At 45.9% G+C, this 20,669-nt stretch overlaps 1 protein-coding gene across 2 annotated transcripts in view; it reads right to left on the bottom strand.

Moving 5' to 3' along the window:
* Positions 1-5,090: 5,090 nt before the first annotated feature.
* TRUB2 (TruB pseudouridine synthase family member 2) overlaps positions 5,091-20,669 on the bottom strand; it is a 51,370-nt gene continuing 35,791 nt past the window's right edge. Inside the window, exons 1-8 of one of the 2 annotated variants that reach the window (XM_014571498.2) lie at positions 20,195-20,487; positions 16,052-16,183; positions 15,494-15,568; positions 14,522-14,583; positions 11,644-11,725; positions 10,130-10,202; positions 7,894-8,030; positions 5,091-6,029 (exon numbers count right to left, since the gene is read on the bottom strand). In XM_014571498.2, coding sequence (XP_014426984.1) covers positions 5,692-6,029; positions 7,894-8,030; positions 10,130-10,202; positions 11,644-11,725; positions 14,522-14,583; positions 15,494-15,568; positions 16,052-16,183; positions 20,195-20,309 — 1,014 coding nt within the window. In that variant the 5' untranslated portion in view covers positions 20,310-20,487 and the 3' untranslated portion in view covers positions 5,091-5,691. Of the gene's footprint in view, positions 6,030-7,893; positions 8,031-10,129; positions 10,203-11,643; positions 11,726-14,521; positions 14,584-15,493; positions 15,569-16,051; positions 16,184-20,194; positions 20,488-20,669 lie in introns of those variants that run through there. The other variant, XM_075905884.1, reaches the window with a different exon arrangement.

Raw genomic sequence — 20,669 nt, 5'->3', positions numbered from 1 at the left:
GCATTTTTACTTGGCTGCTTCATTTTTAAGAGTATCTAACTTGTAGATTGAAAAGCTGTTGAATTTATCACCTGTTCCCCTCTTTAGCAATGGGGAGGCTTGAAGTGTCTTGAGTGTTAGGCTTCTCGTACTGTTCATTTTATTTAACTTAAAGGTTATAATTCAGAATTTAATTAATCTCCTCAGTGTTGCACGATGTGATGGGTGATCTTTGACAAGTCTTACATGGGAAAGCAATTGTTAAGTATCATTCAATTGATGGAGGAGGGGGCAGAAATGGAGATGGGAGAATATGCAGAGCTGTGGGCTTTTTTTTGTTTTGCTAAAAACCTCAGCAGGATAAAAGGAAACCTGCTAAGAAGCAAGGTATTTTTATGCTCATGCTGAAAAAGTTGTGGATGCACGTTATCTTAGTACCCTACTGAATTCAGTTCTAGAAGCTGGTTGAGGCTGCATATCTATAGTTGTAAATAAATGGAAAAACATTAACTTGTGTTGCTGAATTGTACACTCTGAATAAATGATTAACTTTTATGAAATCAAAGGACTGGAAGAGACTTTAAGTGGTCATGTAGCACAGTCCTCTGCACTTATGTTTCTTAGCAATTCACTCTGATAGCCTTTCTGTGGGCTAAGAAAAACAGAACATAACTGTACTCTCAGGCTATAGATGTAATAGCGTAGTCCAGGGGTGGCCAACCCACTCTGGGCAAAGAGCCAAGATAGCAGTGGATCCAGCCTGAAGAGCCAGGGCAAAGTTGTCAAACAAAAACAACAACAAAAGGACAGCATCTTTTACCACTTTAAGAGGAGCCCCCGGTCATGCAAAAAAAAAAATCTCTGCCCCTTTAAGAAAATGCTTTTAAACATGTTTTGAGGCTTTTTGGCTACAGGTGGCTCCCGCTGCCATCTTTAATGGCGGCACTGGACGGCTCCCCTACCTAGGTCAGTGCCAGGAGGAGAAGGCCACTTTGGGGAGTGCGGGAGCAGCTTACAAGCCATGGGGGGGGGGGGGAAGAGCTGCATGTAGCTCATGAGCCTTAGGTTGGCCACGGCTGGTGTAATCAATTAACAGATTAACCAATAAACAAAAGCTTCTAGATTAATGCTATAGACTACATGCATTTCCCTCCGTTCTCCCCTCCCCCCCCCCCCAGTAAGTTTTAGCAGGCTGGCCAGCAGCCTGGCTTATTTCTGGATCATGCCAGGTCTGAGACCTATCCCTGCTGCGGCTCTGCATTTAAAGTGTATTAGGCCCAACTCAGTTCCAGTTTGCACCAGGTCCGGGAGCTCAGACTCACCCTCCGCAGACAGGGGCTGCTGCCACCCCACACTGCTGCCTCTTTATGAGAGGCAGCAGCACAGGGCAACAAGCAGCTGGTCCACAAGAAGAGCTGCTTTTTAAACTGGCTTCACTGGCAGACTAGCTCCTGTCTGGCACCCCGCACTGCTGCTGGCCCCGCTCCCAGGCACTACAGAATAGTCGACTAACTGATAAGAATTCATGAGACTAACCGATATTTAACATCCCTATCTCAGACTACTTTTTTCTGTGTGCCATTATAATTTCAGCTCGGAACTCCTCTTCAAGCACTTCAATCAGTGAGGCATCACTGTTGATGGTTGCATATCAGAATGATCAGTTACCTCTCCTTCATTTCCAGATATTGACTCAAAGAGATCAGTAATATACTGAGGAGCTTGCTTAACCTGTATTCAGCATTAGTCACAGAAGCCAAAACATACTTCACTTCTCCCATAATAGAGAAGCTGCTGGCATCAAAAGAATGATAGTTATGGCTGTAGAATTAAGGTAGTTTCCCTAGGAGCATTTTAGGGATTGACACTTGTATTTATTATATAGGGCACTCTTGTGAAGCCACAACCTTAATTCCGCCTTAGTGAAGCTTTCTACAAATTTCATCCTGGGTAGACAACTGTCTGTATGGGATGTACCATTAATACATAAGAGTTAGTACAGATGCTTGCATAGGTAAATACAGTTTCTTCTATTAGGGTGATACCCTTATCCATTTTCTTCTTCTTGCTCCTCTGTTGCTCACTGACCTCCCTGTCCTCTCCCTCTAGCCATCAGCACATCAGCCCAAGAGGTGTGTCTGCCTCCCTGGACTTCCCCTAAGGTAGTGGATTAACTACAATATGACAAATGGGGGTATCCTGTTGTAGGTGCAATAAGGGAGGGAGATTGAGAGAACAAACATATCCCTGTATGTTAATTGACACTGGAGCATTATATGTTCTATTCCAAAAGAAAACTAGCATACATAAGATGCAAGCTCTGTCTTCAGTGAGTTAGCATGCTCAATAGCACTATAGTTGGGAATACAATCTTTAGTCACAAGGGGGCAGGAGTTCTCCATTACTGCTTTAGCTTCATTTTACATCACTGTGCAGAGGAACTTGGAGATATTTGAAAAAAAATCCATGAATTAAGTTAAAGCAATAAAGGAGGGTTTTGGGTTTTTTTTTGGTAAACTCAAAAGGAGAAGAGATATGACCATCACTCTTGTACATACAGGGACACTTACGAAAATTCATTCAAATTAACTAAAAGCTGTGAATGTAAAGTGGATTAGTTAAATGGCATTCAACTAAGTGGAAAGTCTCATTCAGAATTAAATCCACTTTCAGCTTATTTGGATTAATGGTCTGAGGGCTTGTCAACACTTAAAATGCTACAACAGCACAGTATTGGGGGGGGAGCAGGCAGTTCTGCAGGATCCAGTGAAGCTGGCTCCCCCGAGTCCATTTATTCAAGAATTCCCACCTGCCCCCCACACTGCTGTCTCTGTAGGAGGTAGCAGGGGAAGGGCAGGTGTCTGTGCAGGAACTGGCACACACGAGGAGTTGGCATAAAAGCCAGTTCCCCAAGGGCACTGGGTCCCGCAGCTTGCTGCCTCTGATACAGAGGCAGCATGGAGTGGGAGATGCATGTAGTCATTTGGAATAACTTGGCTTATCAATTAATCATTTAACTGTCTATACGTTAACAGCCCTAGTCTACAGCCGTCTTTGTGAGGACTGAGTTTAACAAAGCCATTCAGGGGAGTGGATTTTTCATATGCTGATTGCTGTAATTAAACCTACTTAATTTTCTAGTGTAGACTAGACCAGAGCACCCTGTGTAAACAAGCCCTTAAATACTTCCTTCCCTGCCAGGATTGCAATTCCTCTTGTCATGGAGTTACTTATCACCTTTTAACAGCTGTCTAGGTACATTTTCAAAAGAGAAACTGTGCCTACATGGGCCTCTTTATACAGGCCTGGAAGAGGTAGAATTTCTTTATACAGGCCTGGAATTTCTCTTTTGGTGGGAGAAATTCTGTAGTGGCGGAAGTGTCATGATGTAGGACAGGTGTAGTGCCTCATTTTTCTTCTGATTTTCTAATTTCCAATCAGGTTCTGCCAATTGATGCCTATAACATTCCCAGCAGTTTTGTAATTGGTCAGAGATAGTGTTCTAAAGTCATCACAGTATATCCAAATAAAAATGTCCTTCAGCTTTGTGTAGTGCCTAACAAACTTGGTCTGCAAGGTATTTCTAACTAGAAAACTTACCCAGTGTTGCTCAGGTTGGTGATGTGAGGGGTGCAGGAAACAGGACAGGGGGTTTGGAGGTGTATGGAAGGCTCAGGGCAGGAGGGTGCAGGATTTAGGCAAGGCAGGCTCAGGCCAAGGGGCTGGGTGCACGCTTCCCCCCAGATCCTCATGAGTGGAGGAGTGTGTGATCCAGAGCAGTGTGATCCAGCCCCATCAGGCCCTCAGAGAGAAGTGGGGGAGACAACTGTGCAGTTTAGCCCCAGCAGCTCCTTAGGGTTGTTACCTCTAACTTTGAGGCCCCACTTGTAATGAGTGTTCCTATTGCGAAGCATAACCTAGATATTAAATGATTGGCATGCCATCAAAATCTTGAGTGCAAGTCCTTTAGTACATCTTGGCATCACACTTTTAGTCCTACACATTTTAGAAATACATTAGTTGATGGCTAATGTAACTCATAATTACCTATCTATATTTTAGAAATGTGTGCATCTGTTTGTTCAAGAACTCCTCCAAACGGTAAGAACCAGGACCACCAAATTTGATAGGCAGTTTCCTCTTATCCTCACTTAAAGCAAGGTCAGGGTTTGGTTGTGCCAATGGGATGTGCCTGCAATCTGACTGTTTTCTATAACACAGAAAGGGAGGGAACTAATTGGAGGGACAGCTATACTGCAGGGTGGCCACACAAGGAAGACTATGGCCAGCTGGGGCCAGCGCTTGCCAAAACCCTTCCCCCTCAGCTGCAGTGCTGGCCTGAGGAGGGTGGGAAGGAGTGCTGGCTACCCCCGCCAGAGGAATCACAGCCCACCCCAGCAGCATGCTCACCCCCCATTTGGCCTGCATGGCTCTGCCCCTAGGGCCAGGCATAGGGAGCGTTGCTGGGGCTGGCCTGCATGGCCTCTCTCTTCTTGGCTCCCCGTCTTTCCTAGGCCCAGGGGACACTGGCCTGCATGGCCCCTCCACCCTCTGGCTCAGGATTGGGGAGCCCCAGCAAGGTTGGCCTGTGCCCTCCTTTCCCCCTTCCTGGGATCAGGGAGAAGCCAGCTGACAGGGTGTGCAACCACCCCCACCTCCTGAACCTCTCCTCACCCTGTGCCCTGACTCCACCCCCTGCCTCCCACCTCCAATCCTGACTCCCGCACCCCCCCCCACATCTCCAGCCCCCTGCCCTAAGCCCCTACTTAACCCCCCCATACACACACCCCAGCCATCTGCCCTGAGCCTCCCACATCCCCAAGGCCCTGCCCTGACTCCTGCACCCCCCACACTGCCACCCCCAGCCCTGAAGGACCCAGGCAATGCTGGCTAAGTCTTCTAGTGTATACAAATTTGTATTATAGTGTATAATAATGAGCACTAATGGAATCTCAGTAAAGCTGTTTCTCTTTAAAGAAAATGTGCAGATTTGCTGAAGAGTAGGAAAATGTACGAGACCGATGACTACAGATGCATTCAAACAAAAGTCATGGGCTTTGGCCCTGTTGATTTAAATTTGAGTATGAAAGAACAGCATCTTTACCCATAAATTATATCAACTTGGATTTTAATTCACTCCAGTATATTTTTTGTTATTACATCCCACGCCAGTGCTCTAAAATAAACCTACCTCTCCCCTCCAACTGGCTGTCTCACTAATCTAATCCAAATTAGTATTACCTTACTTTTGTCCTAGTTGCTTACACAGTAGTTTCTCCTGTGCAGAGCCATTTCTTGTTCAAACCAAGAAAGTTCTACTCCTTTCATGTAAAAAGATTAGTTAATTGAGAAAAGAACCACTTAGGTCATACTCTGTTACAGGGAGTATAAAGAGAATAAAAGGAGTGAAGCCTGCAACACATGCATTGGTTGTATTCCTGCCTCTAAATCAAGAGCATCCCTTGCCAACCTGACATTTCCATTGAAGTCAGTAGGAATTTTTTTGGCTTTGCAAGGAAATGCACACTCATCTCACATATCAACAGTTATGCTAATGTTGTGCAATATTTAAAAAAATATTCTGCCTGTCAATGGAGAAATGTCTTGCCTGAATGAAAACATAAGCAACCCTTAGTATATCAAGGCCCACACCACAGAAGGGCTAATTATGGATTGCAACCACTATTTTTCCTTCGTATTACTCTCCACCTTTCAGTCAGCATATGGTGAGATATTGCTTGCAGATATTCCCTCTGTCCTGTGCAGTTCACTCTCTGTAACCTGATCCATATTGGTATGTCTTTCACCACTCTTAGCCTGGTGGCCCAAGTTTCTCTGAAGCTCCACTTGCACTTTGATCCTAGAGTCTTGAATTGATTTCCGGATATTCCGCAGATTCCAATGTGTTCGCAGGAGAGCACTGTCTAATGTAAAAAAGCCATCCCGTATCCGCCGCACCTGGGTGCACACAGCAGTTGATTTCAGCTCCAAGCCAATCTCGTGAACTACCTTTCGAAGGTACTTCTGGGTCTCATGCAAACACTGGATTTCTGAAGGAGGCAGAAAGACTATATTAGAAGGGCCAGCACATATATGCAACAAAACACCATTCCTGGAAATTCAGACACCAGTCACTGGGATTGACGTGCAAAAAGAAAAGTTAATTCAGCAGAAAAGATGCTCTTTTTTAAGTACATGACTGTATAATCACGATTATACAGAGATCTTGTACAATAGCCCAAGCCTTCAAAAGAGTCAGTTTTACAAAAACAAGTTTCAAATATAAGATCATATAATAAGAGTTAAATATTTGGGCTAGGCAAAGGTCATGGTTTAGCTGCATTTGTGTTTGCCAAAATAATTCAAGACGACCAAAAAGGCCATAAAAGGTGAACCACAAAGCTTTTATAAAAAGACTGGTTAGGATCCCAATTTCTCAATATCTGTACAGATTTAAGAACTTTTAACAATGTTTAATAGGTGCTTTGTCTTCAAATTAAAGCCCCAATCCTGCAAATGGCTACACACATGGACCCAAGGACTTGTGTTGAGCTCCATTAACTTTAATGGGGGTCTATGCAGGCACAAGAATCTGCCTGTAAAAAGTCAATTGCAGAATCAAGTTGTACGGAAATAACCCTTGAGGCAGATAAGAAAAATCATTGTCCTTACATCAGCTGTGGGAAAATAAGGCATAAGGATATATGACTTGCACTATACCAAAGAAGTGTAGAAGCTGTAGAAACCATTTTCATATTTAGCTAGAAGCCATCTTGTATATCAGAAACCATTTCAGCTTTTCTCTCAAGCACGTAGACCAGAGTGAACTTTCTGTCACCCCGTGAGAAGAGGCCTACAGGATGGGCTATTGGTATGTGTTAATTGGGCTGGTTGGGACAGGAGATGTACTCCCTCGCACCTGTCCGCCATCTTGTTGATAAGGCTTTGTTTTTTCCGAATTTAATTAAGGATTTCTGTAATTGGATGCCCTGACGTCAGACTGTTTGGCTAAGGGTATAAAGATACTAGGATTGATTGTATTAGCAGTCTTACTGGGCCCGGCTCTGCTGTGACCACGTTTGGCTCATGCTGTGCTTTATTAATTAATAAAGCTGTTTGTTAGCTGCCTAAACACAGAGGAGCGTGTTTTTGCTTCGACAGAAGTTCATGTTAGTGCCAGGTTTGGAATGCAAGCGTCTTTCAATCCTGAATTTAAAACAGATGACAGATTTACAGCCATGGGCACTGGAATTCTTTATTCACAGATCACCTGTGGAACTCCTGCCCACAAGATATCACCAAAGTCAGAAGATAGTAGGATCTAAAAAAGAATTTTATGTTCAGTTCCATTATACAGGATTAAAAAAAGTTAATAGAAATATAAGATCTCATGCCGTAGGGCATAAATGGACTACTTCCTTCATTGCTTCCTTAAGTGGGAGGCAGTTGGGTTCACCAAATGACTAGTCATTGTATACATCTCCTGTATCCCCTAAAATGAGATTAAGAGTAGGCCTTGAACACCACAAGCAGAATAAAAAGGGAAGACTAGTTTGTTTTGCAGAAGGATCAGCTTTAAAAAAATGTGGAAGACATTGCACAGGAAGAATTGTGCCTTTTTAACTATCCTTTGAAGTACCGTCAGAAATAGAATACTGAACTAGGTGGACTATCAGACTGATCCAGTACAGTACAGCAGTTATGTTCCTACCAGAAATTGCACAAATGTCTCGATGCTGCTCAATCCTAATCTGGAGATTCCATGTAGCACAAAGATGGTCTGTCAATCTCTCTGGCAAATTTAATCATTGAGGTATTTGCTGAGACTGTCAGTGTTACCACAAAACAGCTAGATGATTTTGCCACTATATTCATATATACTTCCAACATGCTCCCAAATGGGTTAGACCATACCTAGTTGGAATTCTGGAGGTGCAAATTGCAGGCATCGAATTGCTGTGATTAATGGAGGGGTTTTTTCCATTGGGCGAATTAAACCTTCAACAGCCAGCTCATAGGCCTCTTGAGTTTTCAGGTCAATCTTAGAATACCTGGAGAAAGGAAAAGAGCAGTGAATTTGCATTTCCAGCCATCAGAGATTCTGAGGCAGAAGGGACTATCATGACACTCTAGTCCGACTCTTTGCATAACACAGGTTATAAAACTTCTCCAAAATAATTCCTAAAGCGTATTTTATAGAAAATCATCTAATCTTGATTTGATTTAACAGTTGTCAGTGATGGAAAACCCACCATGAAAAATTGTTCCAATGGTTAATTACACTATTTAAAATGTACACCTTTTTTACAGTCTGAATTAGGGATGTAATAGTGTAGTCAATTAACTGATAAGCAAAGTGTATAGGTTAATTTGATAGACTACAAGCATTCCCCCCATCCCTGCCAGTAAATTTTTAGCAGGCTGGCCAACAGCCCAGTTCAGTCCTGGCTCATGCCAGGTCCAGGGCCTACTCCCAGTGTGGCTCTGCATTTAAAGCGTATTAGGAGCGAGACGGGCAGGCAACCCAACTCAGATTCGGCTCATGCCAGGTCTAGGAGTTCAGTCCCCCTCCCTGGACAGGGGCTGCTGCCTCTGTATCAGAGGTGGCAGCATGGGGCGACAGGCAGCCAATCCACAAGGGAAGCTGGTTTTTAAACTGGCTCCCCTTGTTGACCAGATCCCGCATGGCACCCCATGCTGCTGCCTCTGATACAGAGGCAACAGCGCAGAGTGGCAGGGGTCTCCTCGGGAGTGGGGCCAGAATGCACTGGCTGCCAGCCCCCACCCCCGGGGACTATAGAATAGTTGAGTAACCAATAAGAATCCATGAGGTTAACTAACTATTCAATTAACTGATATTTAACATCCCTAGTCTGAATTTGTCTCACTTCAGCTTCCAGCCAGTTTACTTTTCTTTGCTAGATTGATGAGCCCCTTATTAAATATTTGTTCCCTACATAGGTATTTATACACTGTTTTATCACCCTTTAAGCTTTGTCAAAATAAATAGATTCAAGTCTTTGAGTCTCACTCCAATGCCACTTTTCTAACCCTTTAATCATTCTCATGGCTCTTCTCTGAACCCACTTGTTTTTCAAAATCCTTAAAATGTTGACACCAGAATTGGACACAGTATTCTAGTAGCAGTCACACCATTGCCAAATACAGAAGTTGAATAACGTTTCTACTTTTGAGAATCCTGTTTATGCATCCAGGGATCACATTAGCCCCGGTGGCCACCATGGCACTGGGAGCACATGTTCAAAGAGCCTCTGTTTTGTTATAAACACCAAAGATCTGTTCAGTCTCTATAGTTTCTAAGTTAAGCTCCCCAACAACTGTGCCTGATAGACTCATTGCCCTATAAATGATATAAGCCTACGTATTGTCAGTAAGGTTCTACAACTGGAAGGGAAGGCAAACTATCATATCAAGCAGAAGAACTGTCATTTTACCACCATGTCATGTATAGGTTCTAAAGCAACATGGCAATTAAGAAGCCAAAGGTAGCCTCATTAGTCAGAGAACAAGTGGCTGATTTTCCTGTCTGGGTGTGACAGGGAGTTGGCCCTGCTCTGGCCCTTTAAGGGCAAACCCCAGCCTGGAGCAGGGCCTGGGAGTTTAGCCCCAGCTGAGGCTGCATTAGTTGATTAGGGCCCAGCTGGGAGCTATATAAGAGGACGGGCTGCTGCTCCCAGGAAGAGCAGTGAGAGCCTGGCTGCTGGGGGAGTAGGAGGCTGCCTGGAGCTAGGGAAGGGCTGGGGAGGCAAGGCAGGACTAGGAGAGCTCTGGCCACACAAACCCCAGACTGCAGGGCCTGAAGCACAGCCTGCTGAAGAGACAACTACCCCCAGAAGGGGGGCTCAGAGACGGACGTGGGCACTGCCGGAGGGCAGTGTCCTGAAGAGAATGCTGCGGCCTGGAGGGAAGAGGGGAAACACCACCTGAGGGAAGGTACCCTGCCAGCAGAAGGAGCTAATTCCTAGGACAGACGGCAGGGGGTGCTATGGTGGTGAGTGAACCCCCTCACACTGGGGCTCACATCTTTACAACTCATTACAGCAAACAACTGACTAATCTCATTGTTCCAATGATCAGTAAATGACAGCAAGGAAGTCAGGTCATCTAGGGTTTTTGACTAGATACATACATCAGTAGAGCTTTATGATTGGTTCCCTGAATGACAGCAAGAATCCGTTCCAGCTTGTCCCTTGTGACATGATCTGCAAATGTTAGAGGACAAAAGAGGGACATAAATCTTCACTTATATGCATAACCCAGCACCTGAAAAGAGCCTTAGTCTCAAATCAAGATTTGCCATTTCCTGGTCAAATTGTCATATCTAAATGGGTGGGTGGGAAGCCCATGAAAGATGGCTTCAGTGTAACACAAAATAGCAGCACAGGAAGTTGACCAGTCCATACATACCATACCAGTACTTAAAGTGGAAGAGTCTCTGCAGCAAAGGCAATAGAGTTTGCATTCGTTTCAAGATGAAGGCTATAATTCATCACATGAAACATTTCAAGATTTTGTTCAATATCAGAACCTTTATGAAAGTTTCTGATCACATTCTTGGGGTGAGGCTGTCTCCTGAGGTACAAGGAGATGGTGTACACCAGTGATCACCAACCAGTAGATCTACTGATAGAGCTTGCAGCCTCTGACAGGTGATTCTGACTGGTTTGGCCAAGAGGCTATCAAGCGCCAGCATTTTATCTGCCCCTCTCAGTGCTGCCATGCTGCTCCTGCCCTTTGCCTTGGAGCTGTCCCCCTTGCCCCGCCCCCCCAGGAGCTTCCCTGCTCCCCACAGGAAGCAGGGAAGGGAGAGGAGGGGGCACTGATAGGAGGGTACCCCCCTTCCCAGCCTGTATTCTATCTCCACAGAATGGGGTAGGGGGGGCATGACAGGGCTTGGGATGGAGGGAGTTTGCAGGCTGCTTTTGAGAGTGGTGCAAGGCCACGGCAGGGGAGAGCTTGCCTTAGCCCCACTGCACAACCACTCAGGAGCCACCTGAGGTAAGCAATGTCCAACTGGAGCTCGCATCCCAAAACCTTCCTCCAGTCATGAAACCTCTCCTGCACCCCAAGCCCCTGCCCCAGCCCTGAGCCCCCTGGACTCAAACTCTTACAATACTTGTACCCTGAATCCTCTCCTGCACCTCAACTTCCTGCCTCAGGCTCAACTCAGAGCCCCTCTCACACTCCAAATCCCTTAGCCCAAGACCAGAACCTGCACCCCAACCCTCTGCCCCTGCCTGGTGTAAGGGAGGCAGGAAGGAGGAAAGGAGGGAGGACAGAGAGAGCAGGGGTAGGGCCTTGAAGAAGGGTCATGGAGGAGGTAGGGCAAGGGGATTTGGGTTTGACATAGATCTTGGATTGCACTTAAATTCAAAAAGTGACCTTGTGCTTAAAAAGGTTGGAGTCCACTGGTGTACACTGAAGTTTGTGAACACATATGATCAGGATTTTATATCATTGACAGACATATTGTGGCTGTATTTAGCATACTACAGGGTAATATGTTTACAGTGGTGAGACTTCATGGGAGAATAATCATAAACAAAGATTAGAAAGTTCTTAAAGGTGTGCTAAATGTTGCACAATCTAACACTTTACTTTCTAATTAGAAATCTTTATTTACAACACAACCAACTCTCTTACCAAATGTGGTCTTCTCTATTAGCTTGCCTGTATCCGAGAAGTCATCTGTGGCTTTGCCAAACAGTCCACGAACAGTATAAGTCTTCAAAAAGGAAAAGTGCAAGGTATGGGGGCAACTGTTTGCAACAGCTGAGAAGCTATATCTTGGCATGCAGCAACTACAGGAAATCATGGAACAGGAAAGTTTTCTCTAAAGGAAAGCTGTCTATGCACAGTAAGGGTATGTCTAGACTACATGTCTCTGCCAACAGAGGCATGTAAACTAGGCAACCCGACATAGTCAGAGAAGCCAGGATTTTAATATCCCCAGCGTCATTAAAATAAACATGTCCGCCGTACTGTGCCGGCTCAGCTGATCGTCGGCACAGCGCGAGAGTCAAGATTCGGACCAGTGGACAGGGGAAGCCTTTGTCGACCACTCCAGTAAACCTTGTTTCACGAGGCATAAGGGAGCAGTCAACAAAGGCTTCCCCTGTCAACTGATCCGCGTCTTGACTCACGCGCTGTGCCAACGATCAGCTGAGCTAGCACAGCGCGGCGGCCATGTTTATTTTAATGACGCCGGGGATATTTAAATCCCGGCTTCTTTGACTATGTCAGGTAGCCTAGTTTACACGCCTCTGTTGGCAGAGGCATGTAGTCTAGACATACCCTAAGTGGTGCCTCTTACTTCATATGCACTGCTAATGGCTTTGGAAAGCAATGATGATTTGTTTGAAGCTCAAATGTAGCGTGTCAGCCACTCCTGCTGGCAGCTGCCTCCATAATAAAGAGGCAAGCATTATGCCTTGTGACAGCAGTTCAAGCTCCTCAGGCTCTTGAACCAGTTTCTGACTGACTTAGAATGGTTACAGCCTTTTTAAAGCTCACATGTGAACAGGCTTTTACGACTCCCATTTGTTCACAATCTGCCAGGCTCAAGCCACTACAATGCTGATTTATTTGCAATGTCCATAAAGATCAAACTTTGTACAGCAAGGTGGGAAATAACAGTCTGCAGGTCAGGCATAGTTCACCAGAGTTAGTCCCTAGTGGGCTGCCAGTGCTTTATTTACCTGCACAGCCACAAGTACGGCTGCTCATAGCTTCTGTTGGGTGCAGATTGCTTTTCCCAGCCAATGGGAGCAGTGGGAAGTGATGTAGCAGACTGCACTGCTTCCTGCAGCTCCCATAAGCAGTCCACGGCCAACACGAGCTGCAGGTGGACATGCAGGTAAATAACCATGGTGAACCACACCTGGCTTATGGGCCACTTATTGCCCACCCTTATTGTACATATTGTGGCACGTGAGAGGGATGCATAATGTTTGTATTAGGGATGTGAATGCGATAAGGGTGAAGGGCTTCTCCAGGCCCACCGGCCCCAAGCAGGGCTGCTACTTCCAACCTCCCCACACATGGCCAGGAGCAGCCAAGCATTTAACTGGTTAACCAATTAAACAGTAATTTACATCCTTAGTATGTATACATGTACTTATATATACTACTGTATCTGTCTCCCTAACCTAAGGTTATTACCCAGTATGCTGTCACTGCTATCAGCATTTTAGCTTGGGCTATAATAGCAATGGTGGGAGCAGTAACATAGATGGTTAAAAATGCTGATGCTTTTTCACATCATCTAGACATGCACTGAATAAAGTTAGAATACAGTGGCAGGCAGTTGGTGTCTTTTTGTGGAAAATTTTAAGGAAGCAGAGTTAATGTATCTTAGCTCTGAGTTGAAGAAATTCCCTCCAGTAGTAAGAGGTCATTTTCCAGAGTCCATTCTACTTTGGCTTCTCTGCCATGGCTGCCAACAAACACAGCACATGGGGTTTGTGGAGTATGGATTAGGGATGTGAATGAGTAGTCGACTAGACGATTAACCGATAAGCCTATGTTTATCAGTTAATATAGTCAACTACTCACATTTCCCCTTCCCCATTCTGCCTCTGATACACAGGCAGCAAGGGTGGGGGAGCAGGAGCTGGCTTAAAAGCCGGTTCCCCCCTCCCCTCCATGCAGTGGGAGGGGAGTAGGGGTAGCTGCCAGGAAGCAGCTCCTGCCCTCACAGTGGGCCCAGGCTCACTGTGGATGTTTGCTGCTTTGCAGCAGCAGCCCCTGTCTGCAGGGATTCGAGTTCCTTGTGGACAGGGGCTACTGCCAGAGCAGCCTCTGTCCATGGCCAAACAGAAGCTACTTCACTGCAGCTTCCTTTGCCCCACACCCTCAGCAGCCTCTGTCCACGGGGAACTCGGACCCCCGTGGACAGGAACTGCTGCCACACAGTGCTGCTGCCTGCTGATACAGAGGCAGCAGCATGGGGCAGCAGACAGCGGTCCACAAGGGGAGCTGTTTTTTAAACTGGCTCCCCTTGTGGACTGGCTCCCGCCTGCTGCCTCTGCATCCGCAGGAGTGGAGTTGGATTGCACTGGCTGCCAGCCCCACCCCCAGGGACTATAGAATAATGGACTAGCCACTAAAAATTCATGAGGTTAGTTGACTACTTTGTTACCCGCTATCTAACATCCCTAGTGTGGATACCTATCTCCTCACTAGAAATAGACTGAGACCCATTTTGTTTTACAGAAGCCTCCAGACAGCAGTGTCTTCTGCTTGGTCCTGACCAGGCAAGATTCAAACTGACCTATGGTAAAAAGCTCCATCCCAATACCAGTTCCCAAGCCCCTCACATGGTTCCCCCCCCCCTTCCTCAAAGGAATATTTAATATTCCTTAACCTAGTGCCTAGTCAGTTGTGTGTGTTATTACTTCATGTGATATACTAAGAGTAGGTCACATATGCCGCCTCCTCCTTGATGAAATTTCTAATGGCTTTGATTTCCAGTGAGAATGGGTGTTGCATACAGAAATCCCCGAACAGTGCCAGTGCATACCCTGGTAAGATGGGCATCGTACAGATCAGTGAGCAGCTTGTTCCCATGGCCTACTCCAAGCACTGAAATACAAAAACAGGAGGCCATTAATCAGTCACATAACAATTATTTGGGCATAAGTATTTTAATATAGCACCATACTCTCCCCTGGCACTGTTCAGACAAACAAAAAGCAGTCTCAATGTACCCAGAATTTATAGTCTGTTTCTGCTTCTCTTTGTTGCTGAGAGTTGCCACCACACACTCAAACCTGTGACTGACACTAAAGCAAGAACTACTCAGAGCTAAGTGCTAGTGTTGTCTTGTGCTTTTCATCTTACAAAAGAAGAACAGAATCATTATCCCCATGTTACAGACAGGGAAACAGAGGCACTTGAACAGTCAGGCTCACACATGGCAGAGTCAAATAAAGAATACAAGTCTCCCAGTACAGTGCCTTCCACTGGACCATGGTGCCTCTCTGAGAATAACTTAATTTATTGTCTCCGAGGCTTATGATTCCTAACCTCACAGAACCATCATATCAGATTTGTGTGTTTCTCCTGTAATTTAGCATTTCTACTTCTGCCCGTCCTACAAAATCCTCAAATGCTGCTAGTCGCCAGCTCAGTGTGATGTGAGCTTATATATAAACAAAAGACAGAACTATGTAGCACTTTAAATACTAATAAGATGGTTTATTAGGTGATGAGCTTTCGTGGGCCAGACCCACTTCCTCAGATCAATATGTGGAAGAAAATTGGCACAACCACATATTGATCTGAGGAAGTGGGTCTGGCCCACAAAAGCTCATCACCTAATAAACCATCTTGTTAGTCTTTAAAGTGCTACACAGTTCTGTCTTTTGTTTCAGCTACACCAGACGAACATAGCTGCATTTCTATCACTATCATCTATAAAAACGTTCTCAATGCTGTACCTTGTAATTTAATGATGAATCTATATTTTCATGTCTTTCAAAACAAAACATACCAAGCACTCCAGATGACTTTGTATCCAGCCGGTGACCTACTCCAATTTTCAAGTGAGTGAAGTTTGGTCCTCTAACTACAAGGGAATGAAATATAATGTATGGTTTGTGGAATGGGCAAAAATTAATTTCACTATAAAGAAAAAAATATACCAAGCTTTTCTGAACAATATTGTGATGGTAACAGGCAATATATATGGTCCCAATACAATCTGATCTTGGTGATTCCACAGTGTTAAAAATCTTATGATTTATCATGTGCATAATGAAACCACTTCTAGTAAATCACTGCCTAAAATAGAATCAAAGTCTTCAATCTCTCCAATGGATTCTTGCTCTTCTCTCTACTATAAATGGGTTGCATTGCATTTATCCCCTTTGAATGCAGTGATTACCAGTGACCAGATAACCATTAGCTGCAGTAATCTAAGGGAATTAATATTTCTTATTCCTTTTTTACTCTGGGATTGTTTTCTCATTGGGCAAGTCAAATCTAGAAATGATAGTAAGGCGTACACCAGCTTTTCCACAGAAATCAAGATTCTTCTCCAGCCTCTTACCTAGTGGGTGGGCAGCCAGAACAGGCAACTGGGTAACAGTAAGGGTCAGCTCTTTCCCAGCATTTCCTTCTACAGTGGTTGGCAGGAAGCGTACTTGCTGTGGCATATCTGGCTGTTTCAGAGAGTTCAGTTCTACAGAAAATGGTTAAAAAAAAACCCTTTTAATATTCTGAAAGTGTCTTATCTTGCAAGTAAGTCCAGTTAAGACCCTCGATAGTTTTCCTGAAAAACCATGGGGCACAGTCTGAAAAGAAAATACAGTGAAGGGGGATGACAAACAAACAGAATGGCTATGTCTACACTGGCATCCCTTCCGGAAAAGGGATGCTAATGTAGCACGTTGGAATAGGCAAATCCGTGGGGGATTTAAATATCCCCCGCGGCATTTGCATTAACATGGCTGCCGCTTTTTTCCGGCTTGGGGAAAAGCCGGAGAAAAGCGCCAGTCTAGACGTTATTCTCCGGAAAATAAAGCCTTTTCCAGAGGATTTCTTATTCCTACTTGAAAGTTAATTCAACAAAAAACATATAGTTGTATGTGTAGATGGGAACAGTATGATGAATACTGTAACATAAGAATGGCCATAAAGGGTCAGAGGAAGGGTCCCCTGAGTAGTCTCATAGTGGTCGGCACCACCTGCTTTTAAAAAAAAGAAAAAGAGTAGGGCAATTTTGAGTGACCCATCCTTGAAAGTAGTAATAAGAAATCCTCCGGAAAAGGCTTTATTTTCCGGAGAATAACGTCGAGACTGGTGCTTTTCTCCGGCTTTTTCCCAAGCCGGAAAAAAGCGGCAGCCATGTTAATGCAAATGCCGCGGGGATATTTAAGTCCCCCGCGGATTTGCCTATTCCAAAGTCTACATTAGCATCCCTTTTCCGGAAAGGGGTGCTAATGTAGACACAGCCTCTCTCTTTAAAGCCTGGTCTACACACACAGATTTAGTACCAGTATAATTGTTTTGGTTAGGAATGTGATTTTTTTATGGAAATAACTACCATTACTACATCTTGTGTGGATGCAGTTACACCAGTATAAAGGTGCTTTATACCAGTACAGCTTATTCCCCTCCTCATAGCAGAAGGAGTATTACCATTTATCTAAAGTGGCACCATTTGCGTGTGCAGAGAAGGCTCAAGTGTCTTTGGCTCATGATTACAGTCCTTCAGAGCTATGTACAAGTTCCATTTTCCATGTCAGGAAGCAGCATCTTCACAATCCCTGAAAGGTGGTGAGTGGGACAATATGCCATCTCTTTTGTGTTTGAAAGGAATCTAAGTCCTCCTAGGGGCTGCAATGCAAATTCCTCCTTGATGAGTAGACATGGATATAGCATATTCAGCAAAGAGAAGGGATTCCACATTTTAAAAAATATGTCTTAAGGGATTTCCAGCCTAGAGGTCGGAGATAGAGATTGGCCTCTACAATGGCTCTCTCAAGCCTGATATTTTTCTTTTCTAACAATATTCGTCTCGACCAGGATGTGTGTCATACAATGACTAATAGTCATTTTTACCAAACTGTGAGACATGCTTTTTGCTTTATTCTCTCTATGATGGGGCCTCAGTTTTCAAATGAACTCTCACAAGGCTCATTCTAGAGCTTCTGAACATGGGTCATCACAAGCAGCAAACCAACATAAGTTCCTTCAGGCTTTTAGAAAGGCCAGGACTATATGCGCTAACACAAGCTAACCATGGCCTGAACCATTAACACTAGGCCAAGTTGCCTGAAGGTGTAGAGAAAAGGACGACACTGTCAACTGAAAGATAGCCCCTATCCAAATGCTTATCCATTCTACAACTAGTTATGTTGTTAGGGATGCAGTTGCAGCATATTGGTGGGAAGACAGTTTGGAGCTGAAGGAAAGCAGAGGGGGCACTTGATCTTCTCAGAATTCCCTAAATCAGAGGCTCTCAATCTTTTCATGCTACTTAACCCTGTTCAGGAGTGTGATTTGTCTTGCACACCCCCAAATTTCAACTCACTTAAAAACTACTTGCCTATAAAATTAGACTTGAAAATACAAGTGTTACAGCATGCTATGATTGAAGAAGTGCTTATTTTCTCATTTTTACCATATAATTATAAAAATAAATGAATTGGACTACAAATATTGTACTTACATTTCATGATATGATATACTAGAAGATTTACCCAGCATTGCTCTGGTCCTTAACTCAATGAATTTTTGTTTGTTGGAAAATAAAATGAAAATGTACAAGATTCATTTAAATCATTGCTTTGAAGTAAGGCTGGGGATGAGGGGTTCAGTATGCAGGCTGCCCCTGGGAGAGAGGACAACCCAAGCCCTCTCTCACTGCAGTAACTTGGGGCCAAGTGAGAAGTGCCTGTCCATGACCACTATAGCTCCAGTAGGCATAGCCATGGGAGAAGTGCATGTTCCCCAGGTGGGGCAGGTTCATCTACCCCATGCATTCCCTAGCCACAGTGAGAAATGCGGCATACTGTGCACTCTCCCCTTGCTCCCTGATGAAGGGGAACAGCCAGCAATAGTCCTATAGCAGTGATCACCAACCAATAGATCTACTGGTAGATCTTGGAGCCTGTGACACGTGAGCCTGACTGGTTTGGCCAAGAGGCTATCAAATGTCAGCACTTCAACTGCCCCTCCTCAAAAAGTTGCACACCTCCTGCCCTTTGCCTTGGAGCTACCTCCCCCCATCCTTAGCAGCCTCCTGCTTGCTGTGCAGGGCAGGGAAGGGAGAGGAGAGATGCTGATATCAAGGTGCTCCCTCCCCCACTCTGTATCCTATCTCCAGAGTGGGGGGCACAACAGGACTTGGGATGGAGTTTGCTGGCTGCTTCAGGGAGTGGTGCGGGACCAGAGCAGGGGTGAGCCTGCCTTAGCCCCACTGCACCACCACCCAGGAGCCACCTGAGATAAGCGGTGCCCCCTCAGTCGGACCCCACATCCCAAAACCCTATCACAGTTATGAACCCCCTCCTACACCCCAAGCCTCTGCCCTAGCCCCGAGCACCCCTGCATCCAAACACCCACCCAGAGCCTGCACCTAGAATCCTCTCAGGTATTCCAACTACCTGCCCCAAACTCAGCTCAGAGCCCCTCTCACACTCCAGATCCCTTAATCCAAGACCAAAGCTTGCACCCTAACCCGCTGCCCCAGCCTGGTGAAAGTGAGGAAGGATGGGGGAGGATGGAGTGAGCAGGGGCGGGGCCTCAGAGAAGGGGCACAAAGGAGGCAGGGCCAGCGTGTTTGGGTTTGAGGTAGATCCTGGATTCCACTTAAATTCAAAAAGGGATCTCATGCTTAAAAAGGTTGGAGAACCCTGTCCTATAGGAATGGGGGGGAGGGGCTAAAGCCCTCCCCAAAGGATGCTGGACAGTAGGCAACTCCGGGCTGGGGCAATCCCAGATGGAGGGGTTATGCCCCAGCCACCTCCTTTCACCTGCTTGCTGATTTTGTCTCTTTTCTGTATGATTTTGAACCACAACCCCACTCTAGGCACATCCAAGCTGCCCTTGCTTTAAAGTTAAGATAAGAGGAAGCCGCATAACAAATGCAGTGTTCCTCTGGCCCACGAAAGCTCATCATCTAATAAACCATCTTGTTAGTCTTTAAAGTGCTACATTGTCCTGCATTTTGCTTCAACTACCCCAGACTAACATGGCTACATTTCTATCACTATTCTACATGTAAGAGGAGTTATTGAACAAACAGACAAACTCTCTCAAATATGTAATAGAGCGAGCAATGGAAGCACATTGCTGCGGTGAGCGTGGACTGACTCTGCCAGTGCTTTTCATGTAGCCCGTTGTAAAATTTACTTTTTATATATCTATATCATGCTTTAAAATTGTGTCGGCCGCCTCCAATATTTTAAATAGAGGCGAGGTAAAAATATTTTAAACAAGGCAAATACCTAGGTGACTTGATGGACCCAAAAACCTCTGGGGCCTCCTGGTTGAGACCCACCGCCCTAAATCAAAGGGGGGGGGGCAAATTGGAAATCTCCTCCCCCCCCCCCCCAGTGAGGAGCGACCTTCCCGAATGCCCGCCCCACCCCCGCTAGGGGGAAGTCCCGTGGGAGGCGTCGCCCTCCATCCTCGGCGCGGAGGAGGAACTACAGGCCCTGGACTAAGGGGCCGGGGCTCGCCTCACCTTTCAGGAGCAGGGTCTCCACGCTGTCCCGCACCCTGAGCGAGGCCACCCCGGACGGTTTGTACACGGTGAAGAGTCCGTTGAGCCCGCTCCAAGCTGCCTTCCTGACAGCCATGGCTGTGGCGGACGGAAATCACCGCCGTGCGGGTGCAGCAATCACACCGCTCCCCCGACGAGCGCCGCCATGCGCTTCCGCCGACTGTGTCACCGGAAACAGCTCCCCCTCGGGAGCACGCGCTGCGAGGCGCGCCCGTTCCGGGGAGTGTTGGGAACGGGAGGCTGCTCTGATCCCCCGCTGGTAAGAGCGGCCAAGAAGGGCACCCATCCGCAGGGGGCATGAAAGGGTCTCGGAGCCAGTGAGAACCTGGGCCCGGCAGGTCTGCTGCTTGGCGCGCCCCGCATTCCCCGTCGTGGGCTGACACCCCCCCCCCGTAGCGCGGGATGGCAGAGTGGGACCACAGGCCAATTGCTGGCA

The sequence above is a fragment of the Pelodiscus sinensis genome, chromosome 22 (assembly GCF_049634645.1).
Source record: "Pelodiscus sinensis isolate JC-2024 chromosome 22, ASM4963464v1, whole genome shotgun sequence".
NCBI classification, from domain to species: Eukaryota; Metazoa; Chordata; order Testudines; family Trionychidae; genus Pelodiscus; species Pelodiscus sinensis.
Note: the sequence above shows the minus strand (reverse complement) of the source record. Positions and strands in the feature narration are given on the sequence as shown.